This window comes from Amphiprion ocellaris, chromosome 17, assembly GCF_022539595.1.
Source record: "Amphiprion ocellaris isolate individual 3 ecotype Okinawa chromosome 17, ASM2253959v1, whole genome shotgun sequence".
NCBI lineage: Eukaryota > Metazoa > Chordata > Actinopteri > Pomacentridae > Amphiprion > Amphiprion ocellaris.
In genome coordinates this window covers 10,526,489-10,550,239 of record NC_072782.1, presented here as the reverse complement: position 1 = coordinate 10,550,239, position 23,751 = coordinate 10,526,489, and the positions used below count along the sequence as shown (strand labels likewise).

Sequence of the window (23,751 nt, the reverse complement as noted above, 5' to 3'; positions counted from 1 at the left end):
CTGCCCTGGGAAGCAGTAGCCATTCTTTAATCTTGACACCCAGTGATCATGTAACACAAGGAAGTGCCTATTAGAAGTGGAGAGAAATTGGAGGGGGCCTGTCTCCTGATCCTCTTTTAGGGGAGTGGGGGTGACGGAAGTGGTGAGAATGGGGATACGTGAGTGAGGGGGGAAGGCAGAAAGGGGGCTGACGTGAGATGGAGGCCGAGGTAGTGAGGACAATTACGGGAATGGTTTTCAAAACTCCAGAGGTTTTGTACAGAAGTGGGGTTAAGGAGTAGAGAGTCTTTTTTTTCATACTAGGAAAAAAAAGAATGACTTGCCGAAGGACATGTGAATAATTTGATTTTTCAGATGAACTAAAACAAGTGTAATAATGTGAAATCCAGTTGTAAAGCAGAACAGGTCTTTATGCCGTTCCCTGTGGGTTTGCTTTCCACTGACTAAAACACAATCAAGACAATGTTGGGGGTAATTATACTTTGCTTTGGGATGATTGTGTGTCAGACAACATAAATCAGATGATGGAGATACACGCAAGACCAAATGCTGTATTTCAATGCTGCCTCTGATTTGAGTTCAAGTCTATAGTTAGCAGCAAAAACATAGCGAACACCTCCATAAAACAAAGTCTGTCTTTTTTCACATTCAGGCCAAGAAACCAGATAGATGCACTTCATTCTGAAGATGTTCTTTATTGGATAACTGGATATACCCACTGAGTCAGTCCATATGCTGGAAACGATACATCAAAATATTCCCAATCTGATTATTCCTGAAGCACGTCAGTGGTTGATACACTTACTGCCTTCTGTCAAAATGCAGCTCGGCATTGAAAATACACATCGATTGAGTCTCTTAACATGAATAATTAGTTTTCTCAATTGAGTGCAGTGCCGTCAGTGCTGTGCCAATCTGGCACCTCACTCCATTAACAGTCCTTTCCTAATTTCGGAGTAACATAAAATCACCAAGTGCCAGGATTATTTTGATCCATCTTAAACGTTTTTTTCCTTTTAGACGGAGAGGACAGACATATAACAGTGTAAGTGATTGAACTATGAATAATCACAGAATCACAGATCAGCACACAGTGGGCCTATTTGTTACGCTGAAATGTAATTTTAGCACAAAACCCCTACAAAATCCGACAAGCATGCCTGAGCCAGACAGGGAAATGATTTGTGTTTCAGTCAGATTTGTGTTTGAATCAAACTGCTGACAGTGTGCTGACTGGGAGAAGATGCACGATGTGCACTGTGAATACAGGGGATACAGAGGCATCTCATACATGATTTAATCAGCTTCTGTAAATAGTGACTTATTGAGAACATGTTCTGCTATGTTAATTCCTGACAAATGAATTATGGATGGAGCTTTCTGCAGTTCTTTGATGGTAAAGTTGTATAATTTAAATCTCATTGTTTGGTATGAAGCTTGGTTGGTTATTGCTGCTTTTTTTGTGAATAGGTAAAAAGAAATTATCAAAAAAAAGGGAATCTTTTGAGAATTCACCAAGAAACTGAACTGATATTGGTAATGAGTCATGGAAATGAATGCATTTGTCATTGCACCAATCAGAAACTCTGTATTCATTTGACATTGTCCAAATTTCCATACTGTTACTATGCCATGCCACAGACAATCTATCTCGGTATTAGTATATGTTTAGTCTAATATAAAACATGGTCCTGCGTGTGTTTCTTTGATCCTGTTCATTTATTCTGTGTCGCTGCTCAGTAAACCACAGAATAAATTAAATGCTCTGTGTTCCATGTTGGGCAAACAGAGAGGCACTGAGCGAATCTTCAGGGTGAAATACCACATGCGCACACATGATCAAAAAGCGCACACGTGTGCCGTCCCTTGAGACCTCAGCATCGCCGTGCTGATGGAGCTGGTGCTGTTAGTTTTAATGATGGAGAGGCCACTCCAGGTGATGCTAGTCTGAGCAGAATCCTCTCTGGTGCTTTTGTACACTCAGCACACCAACAAGACACCAATGTAGGACAACGAAGAGGCAACGTGGCACATTCAAGTTGGAGTGGTGAGTGGAAAAAAAAAAAAAAGAAAAGTGCAATGGTAGTCGCCTTTGGGTGGATTAGAATCTTGCTACACTGTACATTTGGAAACAGATCCCATTCAAAGGAGAAGTGGATAATGACCTCAGATTGTATTCTGTCATTATATCATTGAGTTTAGGGGATTCCACCAAATGTGTCTCTGCTTTGAAGCTCTGTTCCAATGCTCTTTTGTTCGAATGGTTCATCAGAGGACTCTTTTATCACTGTAGTTGAGCTTAGCGAAAGTTTAATAAAGGAGACTGCTTCATTTTTAATTCTCTCACCTCGAGGCTACTCTTTCATTCATTACTCCTTCTAAGCCACACCTCCCGACTGCGGTCTTTTCATTCCCACCTCCCTCCATTATCCTATCGGTTTAAAATTCAGGAGGCGGCCTCCTTTCAGTTCATCATCCAATCAAGTAAGCCTAAAATTCACTCCTTCTCTCTTACCCACACGGGAGCTAATCACTAATCAGAGCTCCCCTGATTAACCCATTCATCTGTGAGGTCACTGCTTCCTAATGCCTGCTGCAGCCTCTTTACCACCACCAACTGTGCTATCTCTTTTATAAGTTGCAGCAGATACTTGACACGCTCACATCGTGCTGAAACGATTTCAAAAAGCCAGAGCTTTGTCACGAAGGAAGAAATAGGAGGGATTACAAAAGCTTATTTGCAGAATAGAAAATGATTGTTCTAGAACAGCACCTCACGTAATCTGTAGCGGAAATAAAACTATGAACTATCAATGTTTCAATCAAGCAATAAGATTTGATCTGTGATCAGTCTGCAGCTGCTCAACAGAATGTACATACAATATTAACAGATACTAGGCCATACTTTCAGAACTCTGGTATCCACATACTGGCTGGACATGATGATAAATCAATATGTTTGGTAATTAAAGTGGTCTAATGCAAAAACCAGCCTTATAAACTGAAAGCTCAAAATTGTTTCCCCTAAATATAGAGGGAAAAAGGTGTTCACAGAAAAAAAAAAAATTGATGGAAAACCACTGAAACAGGGTTAAAAATGCAACCATGGTTAGAAAATATGAAAGTTGGAGAAAAGATCTGTTTTTCCTCAGAGGTGGCAGTTGCTTATGTCTCCTATATGCTGTCATTGTCATGTTCACTTGCTGAGGTTTGACCCAGTTAAAAAAACTCTCTAGGTATACTTTACAACTCCTCTTTATACATCTGCCAGCAGAACTCTTTTCCTGGTGACACAGTTCACCCTGTCTGCTGAACAACGTTTGTAAATTGAATGATGGCCTTGTATAGAGATATCAGAATGCTTTATTTGAGCTGACATTTATAATTCTTATGTGTTGTGACATCCTTTAGAAATACTCCGTAAAAATATATGTATTGTGTGAATTTAAAACTCAAGCATTGTAAGGTTCAAATATAAATCTGAAAATAGCACCTTCATTTATCGGAGATTCAGTGTTTGCAAGCAGTTGCACTGGCTTCTGCATTTCGTGGTTAAACATAAATTGTAATTAAAAAAATACCTTTTCATCTTATTGTCACCACACACACACACACACACACACACACACACATTTCTTTCTCTTTTTTTTGTCCGCCTACCTTAAACTTGTCTATGTCAAATCCTCCCACAGGACCATGCATGCATATTAATATCTCCTTCTCAATGATTATTCAAAGATCTTCCAATATTTTATCTACTGTTTTTATAGAATATTGTCAGGTTTTGATCTTCATGGAAGACTGAAGTGCATTTTTATGCAAATATAGAGTTTTTTTTTTTTTTTAACCATATGTGGTTGGGGGTTTCAAACTCTATATACAATGGCGTTAATGTAATTAACGTGTGAAGTACAGTAAGTGCTTTATGCCCTGGAGAATGTAAGGATTACCTATACATAAACCACCTCATTAAAATTTAAACAGTAAAGAGGCATTTGTGTTATAAACATTTGAAGAAGACCTTCGAAAATCACCTCTGTTCTTCTGTGGCTCCTTGTGGGAATTTAGAAAAATTGCTTTGTGAATTTTGCAGCAGCTGAAGAAAAGTTGTTGGTAATCTTGCACTGATGTTTTACTCGGTGCATATAACAACAAAACGGCTTGATTTTGTGCATAAAGATGAGCATTTTACAAGGCTTACGATTAAGTTTACTTCTGTCTCGGGAAGGAAGCAGACCAATGAAATGACAGAGGATGGGAATATGCTAGCCTTGTGGCGAAAGCCTCTGAGCTACAGCATGAAAAGAGGACAGCTTAGGGGAGGAATACAGCGATAGTGGAAGAATTTCAAAGGCAAGAGGTCAAGAGCACTCTATTTTCAAACTTAACATGGGGAATAGGTACACGTTGGCTGCAATAACCCATATCAAGGGCACGTTTTTGCAAACGATAACCTCCCAAGAAGAGGAGACGAAATATGGTGCAGAAAGGAAAGAGCTTTTCTCAGCAAAAATTCACAATCCTTTTAGTCATATCAGGCCTGAAAATGTCTGCTCAGGATACCTTTGCGCATTTGGATCTATATGCTGTGTGGCTGGGAGTATGCATGTAAGCACGCTTGTGTATATGACAGAGCATCTCCCCTAAGCGGTGCCCTTTTCACTGTGTCTCTCCTCTAAGATAAAATGAAGTGATCCTTTTTTGAAACATTTGAAGTTTCTGACAGCCATGACATGACGGCATTTATCACCACAGGTTAAAACCAAACCAAAACAAAAACCTGTCACTACAAAGCTAGGATGTCAGTTCTTTCACCATCATTGTACTGAAATGTACAGACGGCGACAAATTAAAGGCAAAATCTTTATAAAGTGTTTTATAAAGTTGTTGGGCCATAGAGCACATGCTGCTAGAGTAACTTCAGTGCACCTTAACATTGACTATAAACACATCAGGAACTCCAATTTAAGAGTGGAACATCTTTCTTCCACAAACATATTCTGTGTTTTGATGTTGCACTCTCATAAATTACTGTTAAGGAAGAGTCAAATTCTAACAGTAATGCATTGATTTTCCAAAATACAGTTACAAGCTGTAAAATGTGACACTTTATTTGATGCCAAAAATGAGAATGACTGCTAACAGCAGGCTACTATAAAAACTGATTGTGTCAGTTGAACAAAAAAAATGTTTGCACAAATATTCACAAAGCGTTGTTTACATTAGTGACTTCATTTAGGCAGCTAAGAATATTATTGAAATGATTGCCATTTTTACCTTTTTCCGTTAAAAATTTTTTCTTGGATACTAAATTACATTTTTTAGACTACAATTTCATTAAGAATTTCATCAGATATTGCTGCCTTTGAATGAAATGTTTCCAGATCCCTAAAAATGTAACTTGATATTGATATTTGATATTTAAATATTGGTCGGTCTCAATTCTGAATCAAAAGTATGAAGGGACATTGTAGTTTATGGTGCATGTCTGCAATTCACAGCAGTGTTTGTACATTTTCAAAGAGGAAAATGTTGTAATTCACAGGGAACTACACTGTAAAAAAAAAGATCCCATAAAAAAATTGTGAAAATCTTGCAACAATTGTAAAAACCTGTGAAAATAAGAGCAAATATATGAAAATTAGACTTGAATGCATTGATTACAATGTAATTTTAAAATACAGACATTTGATGTAGATGTTTTGGCCTGTTTTTTTTTTTTTTACAGTTAACATGTAGATTAATCCTTTATTGGGCAATTTTACTATGTATTGTCTGTAATTTACCAAAAACAAGGGAAACACATAAAATAAAAGTAACATGTTCAAAAAAAATACAGTTTAAACTGCTCAAAACAGTGAGGATCTGTACAGATTTTACAGTGTGCAATTAAAGATAATGTGAAGTTAATGTTCATTACATTAAACCCTAGTCACGGTACTAAACAGTAAACCTCACATTCGACTGCAGAGTACTGTAATCAATTATACAGGAATGAATTGTTTCAGTAAATTCCAACTGTGACACTGTAGAAATACAGTAAAAGTAAAAAAAAAATGTTTTCACAGTTGGTGATGGAGAGTTTAATTGTCTAACATGTTGGTTAAAAACCTCCCGTTGGTGTTCAGTTGGGCTGAGATCTGGTGTCTGTGAAGGGTACAGCATATGATTCAAATATTTTTTCCTGAATGAGTGTGCTATGGAAGAAGAGAACATTCTCATCAGGATGTTTCATCATATGATAAAGGTGATCACTAAGAACACCTTTGTACTCATTTGAAGTGAAATGTACCTCTAAGGGGACAAGTGCACTCAAGCTATGCACACAAGGGTTCGGGCTTTTCCTTTAATTTGTCAGTCATCTGTATCTTTCCTGTGTATTGGCTCAGAGTATCTTCAGCTGCAGTTAGACAGTGACAAATCCTCTAAGTACATCCAATCCGTGTTTTGACTTGACTGTCATTGTTCCTAATGCACAGTAATCATTAAAAATATTCCCCGGACTACAAGACAAAAATTAAATAAAACTGTCCATGCTTTAAATAGTCTACTTATATGTGCTATATGTAGTGTTGATATGCTGTATGGTAAGAGAAAAATTAATTTTAGCTAACACAGGATGAGTTCACTAAGTGTGAGGGAGACTGAATGGGGCACTGAACAAAGCATCCTTAGAGTTTTGATAATCACGCACAATCCTGACACGAGGCATGCATAATACGGAACACTTCAGCTTTGCAATGCTTAATCTGCGATGAATTGTGATGGGAGAACTTTTTTTTAATTTTTTATTTTCACCATCTGCTCCTTGTCTCTGCAGATTTTGCTGATTTATGGAACACACTGAGCCCGTGCTTGCTCCTCTGCTTCCCCTCCATTTCACAAATATATGGCTTTGAATTAGGAACAATAGGATCAGTGACCGTCGCCTTAACACCCCATTCCTTCTGTTGCTGCAGAGCAAAGCGGTTGGTCAGAGGAGGGAACTCTTGCCAATGTCTCGTGATTAGCTATTCGTCAAAGGGGGTGAATTCGAAGATCAAATTGGAAAGAAAACGAGGTCAGTAAATTCAGAGATGGCATTGCATCAGAGTGCAGAGAGCTAATGGGGATAGCAAAAGCAAACAAAAATAACCCACTGCAGCTGGACAAAACCTCTCTCCACATAATGCCAGTGGTCCATTCTCTTGAGAGGACAGCAGCTGTTATGTATTTTTATCAGAGAATGTCCCCCTCCTTTTAAAAAGTGCAAAAGTGGAAGGTTGTTGTGAAGAGGTTAGGCGACACAGCATTAAGTCACAGAAATGTGCTCGTGCAACATTTTCCTCATACCTTCCCCCCCTTTTTTTTATTGCAGACTTGATATATAGACGTTTGTCAGTAGAAAATGATGGTCGTTAGGAGTGTAAGTAAGGAGGGAGGAGTTTGAGTGAAACACTGTTAAAGCTTCATCTTCTAAAAAAGCTGATAAAATCCCAGATAAGAAACAAAGCAGTGTTTTTTCCCCTACTAGAGTCCCGTTCCTCTTGAACTGAAATAGGATGAGGAAGTGATGCCCTCACCTTGATAAGATGATACCTCCTCACATATGTCTCCCTAAAATAAAATGCAGCTCTGCGATCCAATTGCAGCCTCGCAGTTGCCTCGCAACAACACTTCTTCACACCCTATCCTGTGGCACTGATAGTGTGATTTGAATAAAACGATACAGACACAGGCAATTATGACAGATCAGTCACAGACGGCAGAAACAAGGAAGGAGGATCTGCTGTTTAATTCTGCCGGTAATTACAGTAAAACAATATATTACCAGGGCGTGAGGTGAGCTTCGCTGGGGATTCATTAAATACCTGTTATGGTTATTTTATTTAACCGAATGCACAAGTTGCAAATGTGTAAGTCAACGATGTGTGAATGCATGTAGAGAGAAGCAGAGCAGCAACTTGGCTAAATCTTGCAGGGATTTATGTGCACTCTCGAGGATAAACACATTTTTACTCCCTTTGAAAGGATTTTTTTCCCTCCCTCCTCATCCCTTTCTGTGGTTTAGACCTTTTGGGTATAGCCAGTGGTAACCATACAGTGGATAACATCACTTGACATTTACATGCATGAGCAGGGAAGAGCTGCAGTGTGAACAGTGTCATTTACATCCTCCCAGCGACTCCTGTTCAGCCTCTGATTCATGTCAGGGGCTCCTCCGGGTGCATTTTGAGTGCGACCAGCTGAGGGAATGAAATTCATTCTGGCATTTTTGTCTTTTATCTTACGTTGCTTCAGCGGAACGTGCAGAACAAGAGGCAGCGTGCGAAATCTGTTAAGGTTGGAGCATTGTGCCCCATTTTATTTGCCCCTCTAATGCCTCTGGAACGGAAGGTGAGAAACAGCATATTCAAAACAAAGACGGTGCCCGGCAAGGTAAATCGAAGGAAAGCAGTCAGTGGTTTCTCATCAATAAAACCACAGAGTAATTAGAGAAAGCACTTGAAAGCCAATTTGCAAGTTGACAAATGATCAATCTTCATCTGTAACGCAGCCACAGTGGCCAACAGCAGCAGTGGTGGATGTGGTGACAAATGGCTCGCCTGTGCTACCTTGCATCTCATTCTGTTTGGTAAAAGACTGTAATACTGGCTGAAGAGCTAAGAATCCTTCTGTGCTTCCTATCAGCTCACAGCAGCCTCTCCTTGAGTGAGATGAACATAGAGGCAAATCAGTACTGCTATCCTCTTTTTCAAATACTGCGTTTGAGAGACATATGCGGCTGATAATCAGTTTAGCACTTCTATTCACAATGTTAATAGAAAGGCAAGGTCTGTGTATTAAAATAACAGATTGAAGGGAGAAAAAAATGTGCCTGCAAAACAACATAATTCAAGTATCACAATGTTTTTATTTCCCTTGCTGCAAGATCCCTCATGCAAAGCAAATGAATTCCATTTTTATTTCATGCTAAATTTAATTGGCCTTCGCTTAGCCAATGCGCTTCATTTATCTGAATCACACACCCAAAAAAACCTTAGACCTTCATACCATCCACCGTCTTTCCTCTTCTGCTTACTCTGAAACCTTATTAATTAGTTTGCTTTATGACAGAGACAATCTGTGTTAAGAACCATCTCATAAACCGCCCCCGCACTGCTGCTGTTCAACTGGGCAGCTATCAAATAAACCTCAGAGCGCACTCCTTGCATCACTTCACATGACAGATGCAACTGACTCCCCTCCGCCGCTCCTCTGCCTGGCTCACATTGATCCTTCCCCTCCCAGAATAGATTTGGACACAATAATTCAGCAGCCAGGTAAATTGGAATAACTCTGACCATTAGTGAATTAGTTTGCTCTTTAAAATCAGCCATTGATTCCCGAGCTTAGCTGATTGGTTGCTGACCAACCAGAGAATTTAATTATCAAACAGTGTTGCTTGCTCAGCCATGTTTTCTGAAGGTCAGGGTGCCACTGCAGTCCTTTTATAAAGAAACGACAGGACCGAGGCGAGAGATTGGGTGGTGGTGGGGGGCTGGAAGAATCCAGTACAAATGAAGTTAGCCACGGCCAGCCTTCCCATTCCTCTGTCGCTTCCCAGCAATTGCAAGTGGCAGACCATTACCACGCCTTTCCAGACATGACTGTGAGCGGTGCAATAATAATTCTCAGGACTCAGATGACAGTGGTTTGGCATATTTAGATATATTTAGATGCAACTGTGTTCTCTCTCTCTTTCCTCATACTGTCATCCCCCTGCATGAATCCTGCATGAATCGCACATAACTCTTCGGTCCCATTGAGGTCATATTAATATGAACTATGTTAAAATAACCCAGAGGAGTATAAAAATTCATTTTTAGACTGCCAGCCATCCATAACCTTACGTCAAAGGTTTTGCTTCACTACGCGCGTTACACCTGTATCACTGGGAATAAATCTACTCTGAGGCAGCTCGGCTGGTAACAGTTCAGATAGAAGTCCCTCTGCTTATATTCCTTTGACAAATAATGTAGAAAAAATAAATATTACATATTTTTGACCAGGTGTCATGTATGAGCAATGGACAGATATTGTAAAACTACGGTGTATCTGCTCTAATTCCCTGGAATCTACCTGTCTCCCTGCAAAAGGCTTCATTCTACCCTGATCCCTTGCCTCTCTGGGATTTAGAATACAAATAAGGAGAACAAGCCCCCCCATTCTTATGAACTTTATAGAATAAAGAGGGACACTTAGGGCCCCGCACTGGGGAAAGAGGAATTGATTGGCAAAGCTAGTGACGGGACCAGAATGGAGATTGAATCCCCTTGAAAGAAGCAGAATGGAGGAGGAGTTGCAGCATGAATAAGGCTGTTTAAAAAGAGGATGGAGAAAACAAGCCTCCCTTGTCCCGTCTTGTGATTTCCTGAAGCAGACATCCTCCTCTTTTTACCCTGCTCATTCAAGGGTAAACGTGATCCACTCTCCGTCTCTTCCCCTCTCTGTTTCACTAATCCACTCTGAAAATAGCAGCAATCTACTAATAACAGACATATATATCACCAAGCAAACATGTAAAATAATGGAAAATTTGAGACTGGCATGTTGGGATGGTAGACAAGTTGGAAAAATTGCAGTGACTATTCAGTATTGAGTGTTAATTGAGAATTAGTATATAGTTGTTGGTATAGAAAGCTATAATGTTTGTTTTGGGTGACTATATTATGATAAAATGTGCAAATGTGTGATTTTAATGAACAAAAAAATGCCATATACATGATAGTAAATTAACTTGGAAGGTGTTTTATGTGTCTTGCAGGAGATGCCCTGTTTGTTGTTTGCTCTACAGCCTCTGCCATCTAACATTTTCTCTTACGGCCATAAACTCCTCTATATTTCACTCTCTCTTGTCAATTCCACTTTAGTTCAGGTAACAGTGGCTGCTTTTCTTTCTCTGGCCTGCTCTGACCTTCATGTAGGTGTGATACCGACTCTTGTAGCTGTTCTCAAAACATGCAGATAATGGTTGTACTTGAAGTTTGACTTATTCAGCACAAAATGCAGAATACTGTCATTGTTCTTTGTGAGCGGCGTTTCAATACAGCGGGTCTCTTGCAAAACCTCAAAGTAAGTCACTACAGCTACACCTGATGTTTGACAGTATGCACATTGTAGTTCCTCACCTCAAGGCTATTTCCAGCTTTGTGAATAATGCCCTCAAAAACCTCAGATTGCCTTACATGGCATCAACATTGAATCATTTAGAGATTTCGAGGCGCAGTGAGTATATCTTTAAACGCCAACCTCCAACTATTTAAACTTTTTCATACTAAGTGCTGACTTTAAAACTGCAGCCACTCTCTCAATAGCAGGGAGGGACTGAATGGTTGATGTTCTCCATTCAGTTGTTAAACCGTCCCTGTGGTTCGCCGCCAAATTATTTGGCTCTCCTTGTGATGGCATTGAACTGTTTCCTACACTGAACGGTTCTCGTAGGACCTGGGAAACAATTATTAACCAAATGTGTTATCTCCTCCCAAGCTAATTTAACATCATGCACCCTCAGTGGCGTATTTACAGTATTGCATATTTGCTCCAAGTGAGTCAGCACTTCTTGCACATGAACATTAGCGTATTCTTGAGAGAAACGTTTTCTTGCGTGGTAATGCGTCCAACTGCTCTCTGCAGCTTCCACATTTAAACCGAAAGAGCAGCCATCTGAAGATTCTGCATCTTTTAAAGGGAAGAATAAGAGTGTATCTGATTCCTAATCCCAGGCCCATTTCTGGCTGTGCAGCTGGTTCACCGCACCGCATGACTCCAACCCCCAAAATACCACAAGTCCATCACCCCACCACATGTGGATCGGGCCTTTCAGCAGTGTGCATTGACTCAGAAAGGTGGGGTCTCTTAAATTCTGCAGGGGCCATGGAGTGCATTCGTTTTGATCAATTTGTCAGCCTTTCTTCTTGTAAAAACACATCTCCTCGCCACAAATAAAACCCCTTCTCACATTGTCAACCTTATCTTTTGCTGTTTTTCATCATAGTGCTTGGTCATGATGAAGACAGATGGCATCTTTCAAAACTGAGAAAATATCCCACACAAAGAAAAGATAGCAACATACATGAGATTTGAAGGATGAGTGGCCACAGTGACTCATACTTGTCCAATATTTATCTTTACCTCTCACTGATGTTTGGTCAGGTAGACTCCCTTGTATCGAGAAATAAGTTTTGGTTGAAAGTGTGATAACGTTCAGATGAAAAACTCCCAAAGTAAACAGGCAGAAAATTCTGGTGTGAGATCAATATTATTTCATGGCGGCGGAAGATAGACAAATATTAATGTATGAATAGAAACTCTGCTCATAGAAAGAAGCACAGAGGATTTACTCTCATCATGTGGCCATATGAATGTAAATCTACTCACTGCAGGAGGGATTCAGACAGCAATGAGGCCTCAGGTGGTGGAAATGACTAAGCCTCGGGGTCAAATGCAAAGGTGATTTTCGTAGTGGTGGAACAAACCAGAGCACATATTACTAATTTAGTGATAGGGTTCAGTATATAACAGTGAGGGGGGTGACTAGAGTTTGACTTTGTCATTGTTATAATAAATGGGAAATATCCAAGGACATGGGGGAAAATATGGCTGCCAGTCAGGTTTTCTAGCCAAATCATAAGAAATGACAAATAACTTAAACGTGAATACTCACAAAAAGTCTCACTATTATCAATCCCCTGCTTGGCATTGCTCCTCTCTTTCAGATTACATGTTTTTTCCTCATTCAAATAGCAAAGCTCAAATTAGTCTAAAGTAATTAGACCTGCTATTATAGCTGTGATGCAGTATTCTTTGCTGGTTGGTGAAATTTCATTACAATCAGCTTTAATAACTGATTATATTTCAAATATGGCAGTATAATCATCGTTAGTTACACGAGTTGATGTTCAAATTATCCCAGATTATTCTTGGTCCTTTGGCAAGTAGGTGAACCAGTGTTTGAATTATAAAATATGAAATTAATTAAACTCGTCATAGGAAGCTGACGTGCTAATTTTAACTAGGATGTGACGACAAAAGAGGGCTAAAATAACAATAAAAATCTCCCTATCAGTATGCCGCTGTGATTACTTTAACTTCGGCATCAAGCAGTTCATCATGTATTTAACTGGAAAAGATTAGGCCCATTAAATTTTCCCTGCTCTTTTATGATGTGTTATTGTCTAATAAACCATGAAAAGGGGAAAAAATTGATAGCGCACTGTTGCTCCACGGCCAGAGGCCAAAGTTCTTAAATGCAATTACTGATGAAAATCTTTTCTTATCAGGAACTACGAGACATATTTTCAGTGCCAAATAGATATTTCCATTCACAGTAACACACAATGAGAAAATTTTGAATCATGTTCTGTTTGAAATGGCAAAATATTATCAATATTTATCTTTGCTTTTTTCACTATAATGCATCATATGCATATTAAAACATTAGGTACAGTGTTGTATTTGTAGCACGAGTTAGGTATACATTCTCTGGTATCATGTTTTTTTTTTAAATGAACACCATAAATCTCATCTGGTTTAGATCTTTTGCTCCATAAACTGCTTCTACATACTGTAACTTTGCTAATCATTGTGACATTTTATTTCCTAAACACATTGCTTCTGAAATATTTATGAAACACAGGATCACATTTGGTATCATAATGCCATTCTCTATTGTAAGGGCAATGATAATATTTTATTAACCATCTCTAGAGCATTAAACAGGCCCAGTGTGAGGTCTTATTTTGTGTGTGATGAAAAAAGAGGCATTTTGCACCACATTATTTTTTAACAATTCATGAAGTCAATAGTTGAAAGTTTCTTCCAGCAGTAATTGACACCACTGGGTAAAGGGAGATGGTGTTCTTCCACATTACTGGCTGGGTGTCATAACATATCATAAAGCAGTCTTCTAACCTTGTCAGAACTTATCATGACACCAATTACATGCAGAGAAAAAAAGAAAGAAAAAAAGACAGGCAAGCAGCCGAAGATGTGCCTTCTGCTCATCTGCAAAAGAATAACACCCCTGCATGGAGAAGCACAATCTGTGTGGCTTTCTAACAAACTCCAGGGAGGCATGGTTGGTGAACATTCTGAGAAAGAGTGGAAAATAAATACACATCATGTCACAGTAAAGTGACAATGACAAGGGCACTATCTTATTTGTTCAGTACAAGACAATTAACCTAACTCCATGACATCTTCTTGTACAGCTAAAATAGAATTTGTCATGTAACAACTCTCTCTTTCTGTGCGTCTCCCTTCTCTCCTTCCCTCTTTTTTTCTCTCCCATCAGGTCTCCACATAATGGAGCGAGAATGAACAGAGAGCGGCTTAAAAAAAAGCATGAACTGGAGGTTTATTGAGGTCATCTGCTTCCTGTTTATATGGGACCATATAACAGTTCAGTCTTCCCGCCAGGACCCGTCGGCCACTGAACAACATGTCACCAAGCAATATGACTGGCTCATCTCTGACCGTGGACCTTTCCACCACTCTCGGAGTTATCTGTCCTTTGTGGAAAGATTCCGCCAAGGATTTACGACCAGATATAAAATTTATAGGTGAGTTCACTTTCAGCCTGCGTACTGATGCTACTTGTGCTTTTTAGGAGAAGGTCTCTTTTAATGGTCGTGCTATTTTGAGATTTTAGTTGCAAAAAGCAGAGCTGTGTGCATTTTTAACCTATTAAGTGCACTTTTTTAAATTTAGATGGAGTCAGTTTCCGCACTATGAATTCTTTTTTTTTTTTTTTTATATTAAGGAAATACAACTAAGATTCTTGCTTTCTACTGAACATTACTCTGGAGCAATATCATCCCTCCAAAATGATAATGTTGCTCTAAAGCTACATTTGCACACTTTTTTTTAAGTAAATATTTGATAATTTTAGCATTGCTGTTACTGCTATTATAGACACATTTAACAGTAACAGCTGCAGTGTGCTGCTTTTAAATCATTAACAACAGTTTACTATTTGCAAAAAGCACAGAATAAATTGGTACATGTGAATGACCTGTTATAAAAAGTATTATCAAAATAAAGGCAGCACTCACAAATATAGTCCAACTTTTATTCACTCAGAATCATATTGCTGGATTTTTAACATACTGCAATTTAAATGTGTTTCTTGTATTAGGGCCTTTCTCTTTGGAAGACACAGCTGTCTTAAACTGCATCTCTTCTGTCTAAACAAAGGCTTTTAAAGGATTACACATAGGTTTGGGACCCAAAATAAAACTCTCTTCAATTACTTTTCAATTTCACATGTATCAGAATAAACAATAAAAATATAATACACAAATAGATTTCACTTTCTATGCCTATCCTAAACTATATTTGCGTCATTGCAAATGCTAATGTCTCAAATCAGTGATTAGTTCTGCCAATGTTCAGTTCTTGTCTTTCCTTAAGTTCCTGTGTCCAAACAATGCAGTTTCACATTCAAACACTGCAACATGATTCATACTCTCCAATCTATGCTGTATTTTGTTTTGTTGCTGCGCATCACAGATCTCCTCACAAGCTCACATGCAGTGCTAGAAGTACAGAAATTGGACGGCGAGAAACCCTCTTTCACAGAGCAATGAGCTTTGATTTCTTTGCATCCCTGCAGTCTGCTAACTCGGAATTACAGAAAGACTGAAAGAGAGTAAGAGAATCATTTGCCACATTGTTTGGCAGTTCCTCCACAGAGTTTGTTCTCCGTCTTTCCTCCATCCCTCTTGGTAACTTGCCACAGCCCCTGGTCCCCACTGGCTTTCGCGCCTTGATATTGTCACATGAACAGTAAACAATGCATTTGCATAATGTGTAACTTGACAGAGCAGGATGTTGCACAGAGACATGAATCTCTGAGGCAAAACTTCAGAAGCCGCTTTCCACAGTCACTGTAGAGACGTCGAGCGCTGCCTGTGACGCTGCAGTGATTTATTAAAACAGAGAGTGTGTGTTTGCATGTCGGGCGCTACTGGGAATATTGCTGGGCCCAGGTGGCTCCAGTTGTTTCTCACTCTTAACAAACCATTAGTGCCATCACATTCAGCCGTCAGTGCTAGATATCCCTGTTCTTGTGACAAGACAATTAAACTTTGCATCAGGAGAATGAAAAATTGAATGAATTTCTCATTTAAAATTAACTGACAACAATCAACAATCCACACAGACAGAGTGAAGTTTGTTGCTTTTACTTTTTCAGATACACCCATACTTGTGTAACTTCCAGGAATACAGCTGTATTAGTCTCGAACTTGAGATAGAGATCGCATAAATAATTATAGGCATTATTTGAGGCAAAGGTGTGAAACATTCCCCAAAGGACCAAATGCTTTTCAAGGATTTTCATTCCAACCTGGACCAGCAGTTAATTCCAGTGATTAGAACATCTTCAACCAGTGAGGTGGAGGAAATCAGTGACATCAGCTGGTGTGGTGTTTGGTTGGAATGGAATCATACATATCCTCGGTCCTCCTTGGCACATGATTGCCCAGCCGTGCTCCACTCTAACAACCAATGAGGACTGAATCGCTTTGTAAATTTCCCCGGGGACTTTCTCTGCCTCAACGATTTAGTGGTGGAAAGTGGTTGAATCAGATTTGCAGAGAGACAAAGCATCCATTCCTTTCGGGTTCACTTATCAAGAGAGATTACCCTGGAGGCACACTGCATGGACAATGCCAACCTGATCAGCAACAAACAAATCTGCCCCATCTTTAATAACATGGGCACTGTGCCTAATTTGAAGGATAAACACAGAATTAGGAGGTTCCAGCCTCTTGTCTATGGCGCTGAAAAGGTCACTGCTGCTTGAAGGGGAGAGACACACCGCAAGGCACCAATTATCCTCTCCCTCTAGACTTATGTCTCTTAAAGAAATTATTGGAGTGAGCTTTGTATAAGTAATCGTCACCGCACTGTCAGCGCTGATTGTGATCTTCAAGCCGCATCCATTTTCCTCTTGGCCTTTATCATATGCATAAGTGTACATTTCCTGTATGGTATTCATCAGTCACAAGAAAGCCACTTTCACTGCTGGCTGCGTACTGCTTTTGTATCAGACCTGAGCTGAATACGATGTATCAATGTGCGCTTCAGTTAGTGGTGAGATCCGATAGCCTGTTTTGCTCACACTAGCATCTCTCGTTCTTTTGCTTGTAGTCTATTATGGGGTCGAACGTGTTTCAGATGATGCGTGTTCTCGGTTCGGTCTTTGTTCGCGGAGCTCTATCTCAGGTTCTTGTGTGCCTGAGCAAAAATCCAATATAAATGCAAATCTGGTAGCCATTAATGCATTTTAAAGGCCTCAAATCAGCATTGCACTGTAATCAAAGAAGCAAGATGAGGGTTGTTATTTAGAATAATAAAAAAAATACGTATTTATGAAAATGCATTGCTCTGATTGATCACACTTTGGAAAGCCAGAAGAGCTGGATGAATAGGGAGGTTAGATATGGAGCTACGCTTGTCATTGAACCAGGGATCATCAAAACCTCAAAATGTATCCAAGGTTCTGAACAAAACCCTGCACTGACCTGTGGAAAGTAATACTAAAGTCCAATTTTTGACATTGATAAAAATAAAAAGAGGGAAACTATAGCTTTCATCATTTCACTGCTCTATTTCAGATAATTGCATCTTCTCTATTACTGACTCATTGAAATATTTTGTGATTGCTTGCACATACTGTACATATGTTCCCAAAAATTTTTTTAAAAATCTGCACTGTATTTACCATTTTAATGTTTCTCTGTATCACGTAAATCTCCCCATCTGAGACAGTAGCTCCTTTGTATTGGGGACGTTACCTTGCCTTCAGGAATATTCCAATTTCTCTCTGCTGGTGCGTATTTTTATCTCAATTTGAATCATTTTGGGTTGTTAGGATGATACGGCTGCTTTTTATATGACTAATGTTACATCCACTGATTTCCCACCACCAAAAATAGACCTAACATGGTTTCTGAATCATCGTCACAGCGAAACCCTGCGCTTTAAATGACAATGGCAAGACGTAGACTGATAGAGTGAGTCATATTCCTTTAACCATTGAAAGTATGGATCATTTTACCAACCGTTACCACATACCGCTGGTCTCTAGCAAACTGGCACATGAATAAGTCCATGTGTATCAAAGCCATATGGCATATTAGCAATAATAAGAACACCAAAATATGTAGATGCCATCCATGCATTTTGTTCATTTTGTGTTTTAATGCAATCATATTTCAGTGTAAAGTATATAATTCATGTTTATGCTATAATCTACCAAACCTAAATTAATCAACACTGTAATCTCTACTCACAGCCACCAAAAAGTTCCAAGTGCAGTAACCAATTTGCTGTTAGAGGGTAAAGTGCAGATAGATAGATGCAGCATCCACATTGTTTTTTTCTTTGTTTTTGTGGGAGCTTTTGAGATGATTGTAATTCAGGACAATCCATCAGCTCCTGGTAGCCTTGGCACCTCTTTGCTGTCCTCTAGCCGTGGCCACAGCAGCTGAAGGCCAGCATCTTCCAGAAGAGTGCTTCACAAGTTTGAAATTTGGTGTGGAAAACTACCTGTAGGTAGCTGGGCTAACTAAATGAGAGTCCATAATCAAGCCCAGCATCTGTTATGACCACTAATTTAAAATTTTAAAATATTTTACAGAATACCGCCGGACTCTAAATTGGTCTGTCATTTTTCATTCCTTGTTTTTGCAACCAAGCTGCAGTGCCATCATATTACTGTGACAGTATACCATATGGACTCATTTCTGTATCATTGTGTCTGGCTTTAGGCATTGCAACAGTGAGACAATGCTTTGAACACAAGGGCAAACTGGAAATTACAGCATGGTCATGTATACTTTTGATCTGATGCACTGTTATTCAGAAATACTGCAGTTATTGCAGACCTCGAGTTGATCCCGTCTCTATACACATACAGACAAAAAGTAGCTTTCTATTATTTTTGACATTTTGACACCACAACATTGTTAAACATAAATAGTTTGAAGATTATCAGGGAGCTAAACTCTGAATTTAAAATATGAATGAAATACAAAGGATATAATATAGTCTGAGGTTACTAATGACCTGAGGATATGCATTTAAAATATAAACTTCCTCCGAATCTGTGATTAGTGTCATCGCTTGATTCTAACACGGATATTCAACGTTTACCTTTGTACCTGGAGGGTTTGATGCAAGGCTTTGACAGGCCTGGCATGGCTGTATTTAATGCAAGCACATTATGCACATTTCTAACTGAACATGCCCTTCATGATATTAATTATTCCCAACAATAATCAGACCACAGACAACCACTTGATCAGCACTAAAACTCGAATATATAAACCGGAGCTCTAATTTGGATGTGCAAGTTTATTTTACTCGGTCTCTAATTTGAAACGTTAATCAAACAGATAGCCATGAATATTGAGACTTGCTTCAGAATTGGCTTCATTTCTTTTCTTTAAAAAAAAAAAAAAAAAAAAAAAAAAAAAAAAAAATAGCCCTGATCAGATCATTGTCTGTTGCAGTGCAGCAATGTGGTAACATTTATGGAGCCAAAAAATAAAGTAAATGAAACACACAAGTTTCTCACATGTTCAGTGTAAATGTGTCTGTTAGTGCCGATCTGGGCCTCATTTGTTTTAAAAAGAAACAAGAAACAAGGTGTAACATTTGTCCGACTCAGGTCTTGAATTAGTTTGGATGAGCCATCTGTAATTGGATAGAGCGAGGGAAGGAGGATTTGATGTAGTCGGCAGATTTGCTGAGAGGCTGCAGCAATGTTTAATTCAGCAGGCTGTAGCCAAAGGAAGAGCAGGAGAGAGACAGTTGGGAAGTCAGGAAGGATAAAACAGACTGAAGAAAGAGGACAGAGACATCCAGGGCTCTGGGATTAGGCAGTGAGACAGGGAGGCGCTCAAAGTGTGTGATAAAGAAAATGTATGTAAGTGCTAGAGACATGGAAAGGGGGTCCGATGAGTTCAGTATCAAAACAAGGAATGGGAGAGCAGACAGGTAAGCAAGCAGTGAGGTCATACTCAAGGTGAGGAAGAACACAGAGGCATCGGCGTGGCTCAGATGACTCACAAATACCGAGTACCTGAGTTCACCGCTGTCTCACAAACAAAACGAAAAACAAAACAAAAAAAAAAAAACCATGTATTATTAAAGCCTTCTCTGCATTTCATCATGGCTGTACTTAGAAAATAGTGTGTTTTCCCGTCTGTCAAAATGTTTTCAGTCACATTCACTTGGACATCGATTCTGGGCACCAGCAGAGAAATGCATCTATTCAGCTATTTTTACCCATCTGTGTGTTTCTCTGCCAGTGCACAATATTTAATTTATTTTGTACTTTTTTTGTATTGTTTAGCTGTGAGAGGGTGACAGAAATAGTCTAATAATGGCAGTTGTTGCGGTGGAGTAAGAATAAATGTGGAATAACAATGCACAACAACTACATTAATAACAATGTCATTTGCAATAGCAGCGACCTTAATGCTATTTCATCTGCTATTAATCAACAAATTCAACTGTGTTGCAGAAACTTTTAAACTGATATAATCTTACACAAGCTGAAGCTATATGTCACCTGTTCTATTGTATTGTCATCGAGCAGAACACAATAAAAGTGCATCCTGGTGGCCTCGGGGTTTAAGATGCTGACAATGTAATTGCAATGTCCCTGAGTTCAGCAGGCATTTCAGTGGCAAGTCATCCCTCATTTGTTGTCAGCTCTCTGCTATTGGCTATCTACAATCTAAATACATGGGGAAGTCTGGCTTACAGAACTTGATATCATTGTCAGTAATAGTTTTCTTCTTCCTTGTAGATAATGTTTTTCCAGCCGTTAATTTTATATATAATTAGGGTGAAGGCAGGGGACACCTTGGACAGTTCACTAGTCTATCGCACATCTACATACACTAACAATCACACTAGCATTCACACCTACGGACAACTTAGAGTTAGCAGTTAACCTGAGTATGTTTTTAAACTGTGGGAGGAAGCCGGAGTACCCGGAGGAAACATGCAGAGGGAGAACATGCAAACTCCATGCAGAAAGATCCCAGGAAAGCCGGGACGTGAAGCGGGGATCTTCTAGGTGCAGGTGGAAAGTATACATACTTTATAGTCATGCTGGTGATTGAGAAAATTAAATGACTCACCAACATCCTGTCACCAAAACAGATCTTGGCTAACGCCTCGTTCTCTGGCAGCATACATGATTTCCCATTTGCTGACTGAAGAGTAAAGATTTCCAACACTTGTCTCAGCCAATAAGATGAGCTGAAATTCCAGCACTGCTTAAATTCTCGAGTTGCCATGGTTCACTGTTGTGCACCAAATGAGCAATTTTTTTAAAAAAAAAACTTCTTTTAAAAAAAACTTTTACATTAGAGACCTTAATATTTGTAAGTATTGTATGCTGTGGGGCACAGAAAATGTCTGTTTTACTCTAATCTGTCTTTATTCCCTTTACTCTAAGCTGTCGCTTTTGTACACGCATGGAACACATAGACAAAACACAATGCCATCTTGGGGCTACACTGCAATTACAGTCACTGGAGTGGTGATGATATTGGGTGTTGATGTGCATTTCTCAGCTGTATAGGTTTGGGACAATCAACAGGAGCTGATCTGGGGAGGGACTTTATGCCACTTTCCTTCTTCAACCTAGTGGTAAAAAGCCCCCGCTGTGGGATGACTTAATTACTGGCAAGGAAGGGATGGTAATTAGAGGAGAAACAGGAGGCTAGAAGAAACTGTCAGGGTTAAGTACTGACTAATTCACTGCGTGGGACGTCTGTGCCACTCTCCCTTGAGACTGGCAATACAACATCACCACAAGAGCAACTAGCTCTGAAGAGGAGATAATGGAGCAGCCATGCCTCATAATACCATTTCTGTGATGTGGAGAGCAAAGCTGCTTAATCTTACTAAATATTCCACCAGAGTGACTCCTGTATTTCCCAAAACAAGAAAGAAAGGTGCAAACGATGACAATAAAAGATCCACTGCAATGGGCAGCAAACTGTTTGACACAAATTTAATTTTTAAAAGTATGTAACATTCATTGAATGCTCTGCCGCTGCCGACGTTTAATCTCCAATTTTAAAGCCCAGAGATTCAACCGTTGCACTCTGTTACTAACACTGTTCGATGCTGTCCGCCCACACGTTTGCTGATTAGATCTTGCTGCAGGTTAAGGTTTGGTGAGGTCTGAGGTCCACATACTCCAAATAATCAAAGCTGAAAGTTGTGCAAACAGATACATCCCAACTAACACAGCAGGGTCAAGGAGATGCCAGTCAAGATGCAACATACCTGGAGAAGCTCTAATCAGGCGGACTAACAGAAAGCACTTATGTGGGTGCAGAGACCTTAAGACAGAAAATCAGGTAGGTGTAACAGTATTCAAATTTAAAGTAAGTGGGCAGCACAAACCGGGATGAATTTTGTTCTTATAAGTGAACTTCAAATAACCAAAAGGGCAGACCAGTCGCTTAACAAGAGATAATTCACAACACTTTCTTGAAACATCTAAAAATATATAACCTCTGAATATGTTCCAGTGCACAGCATCTCTTCTAAACACCTCAGCAGAGGTGTCTTTCCTCTCCTACCCCTCTTTCCTGCAGTCAGCACATGGCTTTGGTGTTTTGTGTGACCTACACAAACACAAAAAAAGGTTTATTCTTGGCCTCCTGCAGAACATCTGAGTCAATGCACTTCCAGCAAAACACTGACAATATTACACATGTTCCCCTGGCTGTGCTAGAAATGCAGTGTATTGCAGGCTTTCTTATATGTCTTCAGTGAGTTTTAATAGCTTTTATGGAGCTATGTACTTGAGTGTTTTGGCAGTTTGTGTAGTGATCCAATAGATGCATGTGCTGTATTTATTTTTAAAGTAGTTTATTGAGAAATTATAAAGTCATAGTTATTTCCATATCTTGTATATCATGAGAGAGAAAAGTAGTTGCCGGTTTATTGTCCAAGAAATTGCCATCATAGTGTTTTGTAGTTTCTTACAATAAAACGTGGCCCTAATACTCTAATATCCATCAAATATTGTTTTTATATCAGTGAAGGGCATCATAGATATCAGCAGATTTTCTCTATCTCCGCTTCTATTTCGCTTTTAATGTAGAATGGAATATTGGGAAAATAAATAAAAATTTTACCAACCCCGCCGTGTGTTATTAAAGAATCTTCAGGTTAAACTGACCCAGTGGAAATCGTTTTAAATTCATTCATTTGGAGAGCGGCTGAAACAGGTGTGCTCAATAGAAACATGCTATTTCACTTCATAGATAAAAAGTCAAAGCCAAGGTGACGAAGCCTAAAAGAAGATCAGTTGCATCTTGTTAGTGAGTCCTTTTTATTGAAAAGGGAGTTTTAGAAGAAGGACACAGAGTTAGCCGGCCTGATATCCTCAGAAAGGTTGTTTTGATCTCTCGGGGCTCCAGCAGCAAAGGCCTGATAAGTGGTTTTAACAAGTAATGACATGTTTCTCATTTTCAGACTTCAAGCAGTGAAGCAGCAATGACATTACAGATTACCTCTGACTTGTGCATGATTGTGACACAATGTCTACCAGCTGAAGTATCTTTTCAAAAATCAGGAAAATGGTCTGGAGATGTACTTACCAGCTGAGGGTTAAATGTCAGAGACAGGGCAATGAGAGGACGCTTGCAGTAGATCTTAATTCTGTATTCCATTTTCTTACTATGA

General features: G+C 39.3%; 1 protein-coding gene and 1 long non-coding RNA gene across 2 annotated transcripts in view; one reads left to right on the top strand and one right to left on the bottom strand.

The window, feature by feature from the left end:
* Positions 1-23,751, bottom strand: part of LOC129350962 (uncharacterized) — a 182,859-nt gene that overhangs the window by 41,268 nt on the left and 117,840 nt on the right. The gene's annotated exons all lie outside the window — the stretch shown is intronic.
* brinp1 (bone morphogenetic protein/retinoic acid inducible neural-specific 1) overlaps positions 1-23,751 on the top strand; it is a 104,780-nt gene that overhangs the window by 10,791 nt on the left and 70,238 nt on the right. Inside the window, exon 2 of the mRNA XM_023283775.3 lies at positions 14,315-14,582. Within this exon, the coding sequence (XP_023139543.1) occupies positions 14,365-14,582 (218 nt within the window). The 5' untranslated portion in view covers positions 14,315-14,364. The remainder of the gene's footprint in view (positions 1-14,314; positions 14,583-23,751) is intronic.